Source organism: Ambystoma mexicanum, chromosome 10, assembly GCF_040938575.1.
Source record: "Ambystoma mexicanum isolate Mex_15411 chromosome 10, UKY_AmexF1_1, whole genome shotgun sequence".
Classification (NCBI taxonomy): domain Eukaryota; kingdom Metazoa; phylum Chordata; class Amphibia; order Caudata; family Ambystomatidae; genus Ambystoma; species Ambystoma mexicanum.
In genome coordinates, this window is record NC_090932.1 from 1,138,118,081 (window position 1) to 1,138,130,312 (window position 12,232).

Genomic DNA, 12,232 nt, shown 5'->3' on the forward strand with positions numbered 1-12,232 from the left:
TTTATCTATTCCTTTAAATTCCTTCATAGACCTTCAGGGCAGATTACGAGGTGAGCAGCCTAATGAGACAATGCTACAAAGTGTAAACTGCACTGTTCCTCCGGCTCTGTCTTTGTTGGTATGTTCTAAATTCTGATACTGTCTTTTCAAAAGCCTTATCGTTATAAAATGTGTTTTTGTAGTGTCGGGGAAATATAGTCTCCTGCGCGGGAGGGACACGGGTAGGGAAGTTAGGCACAGAGACGTGCAATTGCTGGAAGGAGGTTGTAGAATAAAGACATAACTTGGGCATTTGTCCATTATCATACCAATACACATTACTCTTGCTCATTCATCTCAGCCCCTTCCTTCTCCACACCAGTAAAGTGCAGAATGAGACTGGTCGTCTTCTTTTTGGCATAAAAAGGCAGCAGATTTATTTTCACACATAATAGAAAACACAAAAAAAAGGGTAGTTCCACTAATTCAATGCGCTGCTTGTACGAAAGTTAAGACAAACAACAATTTTGTTACAGTCTCGATGCAAATGAATGAACTGGCTGAAACGAAAGTGATTTTCATAAATTCTTGTATTGAGTTCCTCTTATTTGAGACTGGGAGAAGTCTATTGGTACCAACATGCAGCGGCAATAGACGCCTGGATGTTTACCAACAATATAACAGACCGTCCAAAAATGGAAGTGACTCTGTGACGTAAGACTTGTGTCCTAGTCTGATCCATGCAGTTTGAGCAGGCATTTAAAGGAAAAGTATCAGGATATTTGACCACGATTATAGACTTACCACAACCATTAGCAGGACTTAAAAACGAGGGTAGCAGACGATAAGAACACTTGCTCGAGTCTTGCATTGTGAAAGACCGTTCTTGGTCGAAACACATGTCGCCAGACTTCTCCCAGTCTTAAATAAGAGGAACCCAATACAAGAATTTATGAAATTCACTTATTTAAAAAAAAAAAACCTTATTAGTTTATTCAAACAAACAATACAAACCAAACTTGCAGTGCACATAATAACATTTAAATTGCACATCGCTTAATCATGTTCACTGCTTCCCTTATCCCGCCCCCCGTTTCGAGCCTATTACTTCTCAATTTCTATTCCCGCATCTTGTGGTAGGGTATCTCCTTCTGTCGGTTCCGCTGGGTCTTGCATTGAGCCAAACAACTCTGCTACTAATAATTTCCAGGCCATCAGGGTCTCCGTCTCCTCCTCCCTCCCAACACTGCTCACTTCTTGCCACACCATGGTTTCTACCTCCGCCCATTTCTGCAGATCCTTCCACCATACCTCTAGTCTTGGTTTGTAACATGTCTTCCACCCCATCGCGATTCTCCTCTTAGCAAGCGCATATGCCAGGTCTTTTAGTTTGCTCATATGCTTGAGTTTCCGTGGTCTAGGGAACCCCCCCAACAAGCAGGCCAACACTGTATCTACCACAATCTTAACCCCTCTTTCTGCTAGTTTGTGTGCCACTTCGTCCCAGAAGCACTCAATAACCAGACATGACCAGAACATATGCACCATACCCGCATTCTCTTCATCACATTTAGGACATGCTTGCCGTCTTGCATTTTTAAACCTAGATATCCTCTGGGGTGTCATATACGCCCTGTGCGTAACATACAGTTGCATCTGCTGTAGTCTCGCATTCCTCGACACCTTCTGATATCCTTGGGCTCGCTCCCACATCCCATCATCCATCGGGGCTCCCACTTCCTCTTCCCAGTCTTGTCTCAATTGTATTACCTCCTTTCCTACTTTAGTCATCATCATCTTGTATATTCTAGATATTTCGTGTCCCCCCTCTGCTATGTCATATATTATATCTATGGCAGCATCTGGTTCTTCTTCCAGTACCATTCCAGGCCATGTTCCATTAATTTTCCTCACCATTCTGTGGTATGTGATATACTGGCCTGTATTCAACCCGGTTTCCTCCCCCAACACCTCAAAGTCCATGATAGTCCGCTCTCTCCAAATATCTCCCATTGTTGCTATCCCAGCCGGTTCCCAGTGGTTTCTAATTATCATCCTTAATTGCTTTTCTCCACCCGTCAGTGCAACTAACGGTACCTGCGGGGAACACGGGAATGGGTTCTCCATCATCTGGCACGCCCTGCGCCATATCTTCCACCAAAGTACCATCATCTTTGGACGCCCCTCCATTTTCGCCATGGGCAGCCATACAATTTCCCGTAAGTAAAATGGGGCCCAATCTTGTCCAAACAACCTGGACTCAGAGGTCACCTCCTCTGAGAGCCATTTAGCAACATACTGCAGTTGGCTTGCTATATAGTAGACTTCATAGTTAGGCAGTTTTATACCCCCTTTCTCATAGAAATTCTGTAGCTTCCAGAGGGCCACTCTGTTCCGCGTGCCATGCCAAAGGAAATCCCTGCACATACTGTCCAATCTAGTGAAAAACTTCTTTGGTATCAAGTGCGATATATTCCCAAAATAGTGCTGGAGCCTAGGTAGGACCACCATCTTCAACATTGCCCCACGTCCCATCATTGCGAAGGGTAGCTTCACCCAGAATTTCATGAATTTTTCGATTTTCTTAATGGCTACCTCTGTGTTGCACCTAGGCTCCTCCTCCACCGTGTGGTGTATATCTATCCCCAGATACGACCTAACCTCCCAAGGTATCTGTAACACCGGTAGCTGTTTCAATGGGATCCCTTTATATACACTGAATGGAGACATGCTAGATTTCTGAGGGTTCACCGCTAAACCAGACAGCCCTGCATATCTTTCCATAACCTCCAATATGTATTGGAGGTTTTCCTTCGGGTGTTGCAGGCTCAACAATATATCTGCAAATAGGGAGACCAGATGTTGTTCTCCTCCCACAGCAATGCCTTTCGTATCATATTGTTGCCTCAAGTATATTGCTAGGGGTTCCAGGGCCAATATATAGAGCATAGGAGACCAAGGGCATCCTTGTCTGGTGCCCCTACGAAGTTGCCATCTTTCCGATATCACTGTTCCTGTTTTAACTCTGGCCAGCGGTTCACTATATAGCATTTTCGCCCACCTTAGATATCCAGGCCCCATCCCATAGCCAGCCAAGGCCGCCAACAGCCATGGCCATTTAACCGAGTCGAAGGCCTTTATTGCGTCCAGTGACACAATTGCCAATTCGCCTTCGTTATCGTTTCCATACTCAATCACTCGACGGAGTCGTCTGTAATTATTGGATGTTTCTATTCGGGACATAGCCTGTCTCGTCAGGATGTATTAATTTGCCAATAACCCTTCTCAGTCTGTTTGCCAAAACGGCCGTTAGTATTTTGCTAGCTTGATTTAACATTGACAGGGGTCTATATGAACCACAGCTATTCCCCGGCTTATTAGGTTTGGGGAGCGATATTATAATTGCTTCTCTAAGTGACTCTGGCAGTTTGCCTAGCTCATATGCCTCATTTAACATTTCTAACAGTGGGGGGAGCACCTCTCCTTTAAATACTTTATAGAATTCACTTGGGAGTCCTTCATCCCCCGGAGTCTTACTGGTGGGCAGCTGTCTCACCACCTCTTCTAGCTCTTCTAAAGTAATTGGGGCATCCAGCTCCTCTCTTTCTTCAGCACTGATCTGCGGCAATCCTATATCCTCCAGTGTTTCTAATATCATCATACTATTACTCTCCCCATCATCTCCATATAATAGCCTGTTATAGTCTGCAAATTCTTGGTTAACTTCCTCTTGGGTATCAACTGTACTACCATCTTCCCTTGTCACGGGTCTGGGGTTTTCACTTTTATATAGCCATGCCAGGATCCTTCCTGGTTTATCCCCTGCCGCATGTTGTCTCTCTACATATTTTTTGTAATTAAGGTTGCACAGTCTTTCCCAGTGCCCAGCACATTTCTGTTGCAGACTAAGTATCAGTTCAGTGTCTTCGGTATTATTTTCTCGCCTCAATGCCCTTTCCAATTCACCCTCTGTTTCCCGTAGGTCAGCCAGGATCCCTCCCTGCAATCTTTGGATTTTGCTATAGCTACCCCTCTCATCACAACTTTAAAGGCTTCCCACAGTGTGCCCGCCGAGTCCACACTGGCAGTATTCGTCTCAAAGTAGTTAACAATCTCCTCCCTCATATCTTCCCTAAAAAAGGGTTCTCTCAGCGCCTCTGCTCTGAGGCGCCATGTCAGAATCCTCAATCTTGGGGGGCGATATTGCCATCCCAGGATCAGGGGCGAATGGTCCGAAAGGACCCTTGCTTTGTATTCTGCTTGTGCGATCTCCGTCAGCACGTCTGGTGTGACAAAGACCTAGTCTAACCTTGTATGTAACTGCTGCAGGGCAGAATAATGCGAATATTGCCTCTCATGGGGGTGTAGCATCCTCCACACATCTCTGAACCTAAAATCATTCAGCAGTGTCTGCAACGCTTTAGCGGCTGGCGAAGGTCTATCTATTTTCCCATCCGATCTATCAACCTTGGGGTTTAGTACGCAATTAAAATCCCCCCCCCCCCAATCACCACACTCCCCACACACCTGCTGAGGTTGTTGCATAGTGTTCTGAAATATGCCGCTGTGTTTTGATTCGGGGCATATCTATTTACAATACTTATCTCCTTGTTTTCCACCAATCCCCTCATTATGACCATCCTCCCGTCTCTCAGCTGTCGTCTGTACCAGCTTAAACGGGACGTGTGGCGCCACCTATGTAAGTACTCCCCTAGCATAAGCCGAATAGGATGCACCCACCACAGTTCCCTTCCATTTCTTAAAAATCATTTCCATCTTATCCCGCGTCAAGTGAGTCTCTTGCAACAGGGCTATGTCTATCTTTTGGCTGCGCAGGTATAACATGACCTTGTTCCTTTTTAAATATAGCTATTGAGTCCCCAAACGTTCCAAGTAATTATTTTAAGGTCCCCCATGGCCTATTAGAATACCCCTCCTCCTACCATCAGTGCAGTCCATGTCCAAGTTTATTTCTTCTGTGTATAGGCTTGTTTCCCAACTTAACATCCCCTTAACTAAAAACACCAAACACCCCAACCCCCCTCCCTCCCACCTCACTTCCCTGCCCCAACAATGCCCTCTCCAACTGTTCCCCCTCCTTGTCCCAACAACAAGCCCCAACAAATGCCCAGCTCCATCCCTGGATCTCAGGCGACCCTGCGTTTGGTCCTGCCTCGGAGTGCCGAGGATAGGAGCCCGGCAGGGTGTCACCGTACTACCGGTGACCTTACTAAGCTACTCCTTATGGGGGTTTGAGGACTATCTCTGCCTGGCCTCCGTGTTCATATCAAGTGTCTGTGTTCACGGATCATATCCACTTATATCCCTGAATATGTACGCCCTTAAGCTAAATATTCTACTATAATCAATTCCCATTGTCTTAGGCTGCAACACCCCTTGGCGCCACTGACACAAATTATTTATCTCCTGCTTCTCCTTCTCCAGTCTGAATTCACGACTCCTGGGGGCAGCTCTGCGTATCAAGCCACCCCATAGCTTCCTCTGGGGATTTGAAAAACAGGGTTCTGTTCTTGTGGAACACTTTCAACTTCGCCGGGTAGAGCAGCATGTACATGTAGCCTGCTTCACGCAATCTTCGCTTCACAATCCCAAAGTTCATGCGACTACGCTGTACCAGCAGAGTGTAATCTGGATATGCCGTTATATTTTCCGTCCCTCTTTGTATTGTTCTGTCCTTCCGGAAGTTTTCAAGAATTCTTTCCCGATCACGATAGTTCAGAATCTTGGCAATCACCGGCCTAGGGGGGGTTCCTGGCGGCGGCTTCCTCATTAAGGCCCTGTGCCCTCTTTCCACCACAAACCCCTGGGACAGCACTCCACCGGTTATCTCCTGCAGCAGCATAGATTCGATGAACCCTGTAGGGTTGAGTCCCTCCGCTCCCTCCGGCAGGCCAACAATGCGGATGTTATTCCTCCGGACGCGTCCCTCCGCCTCCTCCGCTCTGCTTTCAAGGTTGCCCACTCTTTGCACTAAGGCATGAAGATCTGATTTATGTGTTGCACAGTCCGCTGTGTTCGGGGCCACCTCTTTCTCTAAGTTCTCTGTGCGTTCTGCCAGCGACCTGACATCTTGTCTGAGAAGATTCACTTCCTCTTGTATTGCCCCCAACTTTGAGCTCTAGCGCTGCTTTCAATTCAGTCATAGCCAGCCCCAGTTTGGTCTGCCAGGCCCCTTTCAGGTCAGCAATCGCAGCAAGAACTTCCTGATTCGTGCCCATGGTGGCTGCATTCCCAGCGGGGGTCTTGTTTTTTTTCCCCTTGCTCCCTCCCGGCCCAATGGTGTTCTGGCGTATTCGTCCAGCGTGGGTTGCTTGCCCTTCGTTCTTAGAGGTTTGCTGGACATGGCGTCCCGCTCGAAACCCGCAGGCGAGCCTCATTGCCTGTGGCCACCGGTTCCGGCGGGGCCAAGCTTCTATTGGCACCTGGGCCCAGACCGGCCGCGCAAAAGGCGTCCTGGAACTGCTTCTTTGCTGCAGGAGTGGGTTGTGTCCTCCCACGTAATATTGTGGGTCTGCACTCCGATCCCGCCAGCACCTAACGGAACTATGGGTCCGCTGATTTTAGGTGCGATGTGTCCAGGCTTGCGCGGGCTCCGAACAGGTCCTCCAGCTCCCTTCATATGCCCCACTCCTTACGCTCGCTCTCTGCTCTTGTACACGCTGGGTGTTTGCAGGTTTTTTTCTTGTTTGTTTATTTTGTTTAGGGGGGGATACTTGTCTCCCCAAGTCCGGCAATGTCTTGCATCTCTGCTGCTCCACTCTCTGTCCTGGGTTTGCCACCAGTTTGGGCTCATCTGCCGGCCACTGTACTATCGCTGTTGCCACAAAGTGTGGGAATGTTAAAGGCGCTTTATTCAGTGCGCCCAGTACGCAGCGCAGCCAGGGCGCCTTCCTGCACGGCCGCCTGCCACCACGCACACTGTGCATGTCCTCTGGAACTCCACTATATCATGTTGGGCGCTTTAAGGTATAACACCGGTGCCTCTGACTCCCAGGCAATCAGCTGCTGGGCTGGGATCAGCCTCTCTCCACCTTCAGCTCCGGGATGTCCGGTGCACTACACAGCTCATGCCACCAAGTCCATTATTTGTGCAGTACCAGCACCGGCCGCCTCTCAGCCTCACTTCAGCTTCAGCACCCTATTCCTGTAAACTCGGGGCTAGCCGGCCCTCTTTCTGCTTAACAATGTCGCGCAAGAAAATTGTATTTTCCCTGCACCTCTTTGTCCACCAGCCACACATGCAGCGGGCGCTGCTATAAGTTTATGTGAAACGCTTATGTTCTATTCTGGTATGAGATGTCCCACGTTATTCGTTTCCGAGTCTCTGTCCTCGGAGCCTACGTTGTAGCCGCAGTCACGTTCGGAGCGTAGATCCTCCGATACGTTTGTATCAGCCGAGGAGAGGCACGCGTCAGTTTCCGTGGCTGGGATTCCGCCACCTTAACAGCTCTCCAACACACGAGCCCGGGGCCACAACGTAACTATGTCCGGGCACAGCCTCGGCTCCCCAGCTGCTTCTGGCGTAGGTGTCTCTGCCAGCGCAGCCCGCCCCTCTGCCTTCAGAGTGCCGTGTCCAGATAAAAAGGTTATGCAGCGCCAATGGCACCGCTGTTGCGCTCCGATTCAAGTCCACACGCCGAGGGATGTCCGCAGATGTTGTTGTCAGGTGACCCCTGTCCATCCCCTTTCCTTTTTGTCTCGGGCGGCGGCCATCTTTTTTTAATTCCGGCGATCTGCTTCTCAGAAGCTTCACGGGCCGTAATGCTGCATCTGCCTGGGATCACTTCCCCATACTGTGCCCACTTGTGCCCTGAGGCTTCCGCTGTATGATCCTTCTTTTGTGGAACCTTTACATAGATTTTAGCGCAATCTGAGACAGGATGATGGACGGATCGGCAGGAGCTTCAGCAGAGACACGTCCACCTACATGGCTCCCAAGCCACGCCCCCCTTTATGAAAATCAATTTCGTTTCAGCCAGTTCATTCATTTGTATTGAGACTGTAACAAAATTGTTTCTTAACTTTCGTACAAGCAGCGCATTGAATTAGTGGAACTACCCTTTTTTTTGTCTTGTCATTATGCAGTAGGCCTGAGGTACCTACCAGTTCCACTGTAATGCAGCAGCTAGTGTTGCTTCTATAAAAACATCTTTCTAATTTAATTTGCTTGAGCGCTACCGATAGCCGGCACACCTCAAACTTACTGTTGCTTTCTTATAATAGAAAACACAGCAAACAATTGTGAAAATAGTTCCAGAGGTGCAGCGACTGCTCCGTGTCTAAAACCTGCTTCCCCCTTTTCCCAACAAAGTCCACAGTAGGCACAACTCTCCCAACCCTTCGTGCCTGAGACCAGCCTGCCCCTGCAGGTGTTTATGGGCTGAGAGAGCGCTGTTTCTTTGGGGGAAGCTGAGCACTCATTGCTACCACCAGGCACCCCCGTCGCTTAGGCTCCCAAGAGGCGCTGGTCCGAGAAGAGCGAAGACCCTTCCGGTTGTACAATGGCTCATTCGGTGTCTCTCTTGTCACTAGTTGCCACAACACCGCCACGCCAAACGTGTGTACCACCCACCGTGGCTCACCCCTTTCCTCTTTCATAGTTCCAGGAGCTTAATGCACTTAAAGTCCATAATAGGCCCAACTCCCCCAGCCCTTCGTGTCTGAGACCCGCCTACCCTTGCAGGTGTTCCTAGGCTGAGAGAGCGCCGCTTGTTGGGGGGAAGCTGAGCCCTTATTGATACTCCCAGACGCCCCCGCCGTTTAGGCTCCCAAGAGGCGCTGGTCCGAACGAGCGAGGGCTTCACCCAGCTGAGCCCGCTTTGCGCAGCTCACTGTGTTCCTGGCCGATTTGTGCTGGTGTGCCTCACCCTGATGGACCCGCTTTGCGCAGCTCACACCTGACTGACTGCATACGGTACCCGCCTGGGGGAGTGCCGTCCAAGACCTGGACAATCTGAGCTTGTCCTTGTTTCGTTTAGGCCACCCTCGGCTATCTGTTTGGTGCTTAAGTAGTGTCTTACCGAACCCATACTGCGCTGCACCATCACCACTGTTACTTTGTCTATCGACCCCAGCAGGATGAAAGGCTGTCAACCTTGCTGACCTGTTGATCAAAACCCCGATCCTAAAGCCAACACTGTGCCCAATGCATTGCTTACCACCTTACTTTAGCCATTGAAGCCTTTCTTAAGTGACCTTGTAATTTGGAAGCACCTCACACATGGCCCCGGTCCTACCTTAAAAAATCTAGCCGTTCCCTGGGGCAGCCGCCTCGTGCTAGTTATCTTTCCTCAGCGTCCTGCGTGTTCCAGTGCCCCTCCAGATCCGTACTGTTAGTGTGCCGTGGCATAACTCCCTCCATTACACCCCCACACTATCCCCTTCCATGGGTAATTTACGCATTACTATCCTCCAAATCTGTTTTCCTCTCCTACAGACAGCCTCTGTCCCTGTAAAGTAGTGGCTAACCCCTAGCGGCGTCCACTGTTGCACAGCCGCCCCTTAACCGCCCCTTCCTAGTAATTCAGCCAAAACCATGACCCCATTACTTCACCAACCTTAGCTTCCTTCCTTTAACCCCTGGCTAAAGCAACACTCCATTTTCGGGCGACTGCCTTAATGTAGCATCCCTTAATGTAATCTTTCGTATCCCAGCAACTCTCCTCAGCCACTTCCCAAAGGCACCCTTAACGTACGTTACTGCTAATCCCAGCTTGGGGCGGCCGAAATCCCGGGAACCAACGGGTTCCACACCCTCAGCGTAATGACCCATCTGCCCCTAGCTGCGGGCCATGTTGAAACCGGGGTCTGCCGCCCTGGGATCCTAAGATGCTTTGCGCAGCTTCAACAGAAAAAGAGCTAGATAATACCAGGAGCCCTGCTCCGCTTTCATCACCTAACATGAATATCCGCTCACACCCATCCGGGCCCAGTGTTAGGTACCCCAAATCACCAATGAACAGAAAATCAGCTTCCCCATAATACATAGTCCGGACCTTCGGCGGCCCCGTGACCCAACAAAATGTTGCGCTAACACGCTGGTGTTCCCACTCGCCTTGAAAACCATAGCCACAGTGAGCCTTCTTCACAGCACCTGGGCCCGTAATACACAGCGTATATACCACACCGTGTTTTCTCCTAAAGTGACTTCTCTGTGACCCATTCTTTTACCTAACCAACGCTGCCATTCACTCGTCACTTGGGGTTGCTGAACCAGCAGGGTTAAGGAGCCTCCATCTGGCCGGCACTGTACCTTTTTACCATGCGTTATTTCCTCTATGCTCTGCTATCCCCTGGTGCAGCATCTCGTAAGTATACTAATCCACCTGCCCCACATTGTGAATACAAAATTTCCCCACATCGTCTTCCCCTGCACATGTAACTGCTCTGTGACAAAGCCTCCAGTTGTGCCCAATTGTGTGCCGCTGTGGCCATGAAACGCATGCCCTAAACTCGACCATCTGTATCAGGTGTGAATTCCCACTCAAGTGACCATACCGCTAGAGACATCCCCCAATGTAAAACCAGCTTACCCATCAACCTGGCTGCATAGCCTACGGCGTCCTAATCCATTCGCCAAATCGCACAGCCACCCCTGCTATTACTTCTGCACAGCCCAAGCCGGCATTGAAATCCCCCACCAGCCGACAGGAACTTAACAGCCATTGCTGGAAATCCTCTACAGTGGGCTCCCTTTAACTCCCTTATGCAAACATAACGTTCCGGTGAAGGTTTTGACAACACCCACCTATCGGTAGCTCACTAAAAGGCAATGCCGAGACACTTCGAAACGTGCGTCCCAAAATAACGTTTTTTACTAGTGTGTTCTGAATGAGAGCTTCCTTTTCCAAACCCGTTTGCCATTCATGCCCTCTGTCTGAGATCCGGACATATCCCGCAACCAACTGCGACTGTCTCCTTATTGCCCTTAATTTTCCTTATGGCTAATGGGAGCAGACGCCATGCCGCCTTAACAAAACCATACAGTTTAAGATTGGTGGCCGCTCACTCCAGTGTTTGTACTTCCACTCTCCACGCCGGCTTCTTGACTTCGAGAAACCTCTGCTCATGGTGCCCTTTTCCCCTATGTCTTACTCGAGCTGGCGTATATTACGGAGTTCTTAAACGGACCAAGTAATTGCACCGTTGCGCGTAACTGCCACAGCTGCTTGCCCAGCTACCTACCGGGGGACCTAACCCCCAGGTGCCTTCGTTACAAAACATTACGGCAACCCTGAATGGCCGTGCCTTGCCGAGGCCATGGACAGCAACCACCTTCCAAAATGTACCTAATCGACAACAAATTCAATGCGCGGGTAAAGTTCTACATCCTTCCATGCTGCCACACATGCGTTACCCAGCTTGATAGAAATTGGACAATGGCGCCTTTACTAGGTGGAAATTAAGCCAAACAAATGTATGTAATAAACTCATGCTGGTCCCCCCCGAGCAAGGTACAAGACCATACTGCACCAAGTGATGCCTGACCTTTTCAATAAAACTTGTAGCACACCAGCCACCATCCACTTTCCCCAGACGTATTATAAAACCCCATTTCCAAATTGTATTAGCCCACGTTTGAAATGCACCAAATGCCTGCGAAACCGTAATACTTGCGTGCACCAAACCGCATGCCAGCTAGCTAACTGCTGTGTGTGGCCCCTTTCCCCCTTGCCCCGCAAACCAACTAAAACAATGCTCTGTGAATAACCCAATTGTATCAAAATATGAAAGGGAAACCTATTACGCAGAGGCTCTGCATGAGCCAATTCCTAATTCACCGTCCATTCATAAATGAAGCCTGCCGCCGAGCCCAGAACCCCATGCGCGTCTTCTTGGGATTACATGATTTTACCAAACCCAAAAGTCTGTGTTTTTTTTTTTCTTTCTTTCAAAATATATGGAAAATTGGGGGACAGACTTTTGGGGGTTGAACTTTTGGGAGTAGACAATTTTGTACAATACAGTCTTCTTGCCAGTAACCCTGCTCCGTAAATTGCCCATAAAATGCAGAGGCCCTGGACACATACTCCGAATTTACACTTGTGCCCGTGGCACGAAAACCCGCCAAACGACCCTAAGCATAAACCTGCATAACGGATGCACTGCCCTAAACCATTAAGTTACCTCATAATTGAAAAATGTACCATGAAACCCTTGTGTATAAGCGTGTTATAAATGCCATTTTGGCTCATACGTGCAGCGTGAAATCAAAAAACCGCCTAATCACTTG

General features: G+C 49.1%; 1 protein-coding gene across 3 annotated transcripts in view; it reads left to right on the plus strand.

Moving 5' to 3' along the window:
• Nucleotides 1–12,232, plus strand: part of GGCX (gamma-glutamyl carboxylase) — a 485,190-nt gene that overhangs the window by 5,029 nt on the left and 467,929 nt on the right. Inside the window, exon 2 of one of the 3 annotated variants that reach the window (XM_069619047.1) lies at nt 30–50. The exons of 1 other annotated variant lie outside the window; for it this stretch is intronic. In XM_069619047.1, coding sequence (XP_069475148.1) covers nt 30–50 — 21 coding nt within the window. Of the gene's footprint in view, nt 1–29; nt 119–12,232 lie in introns of those variants that run through there. One more of the 3 variants, XM_069619049.1, reaches the window with a different exon arrangement.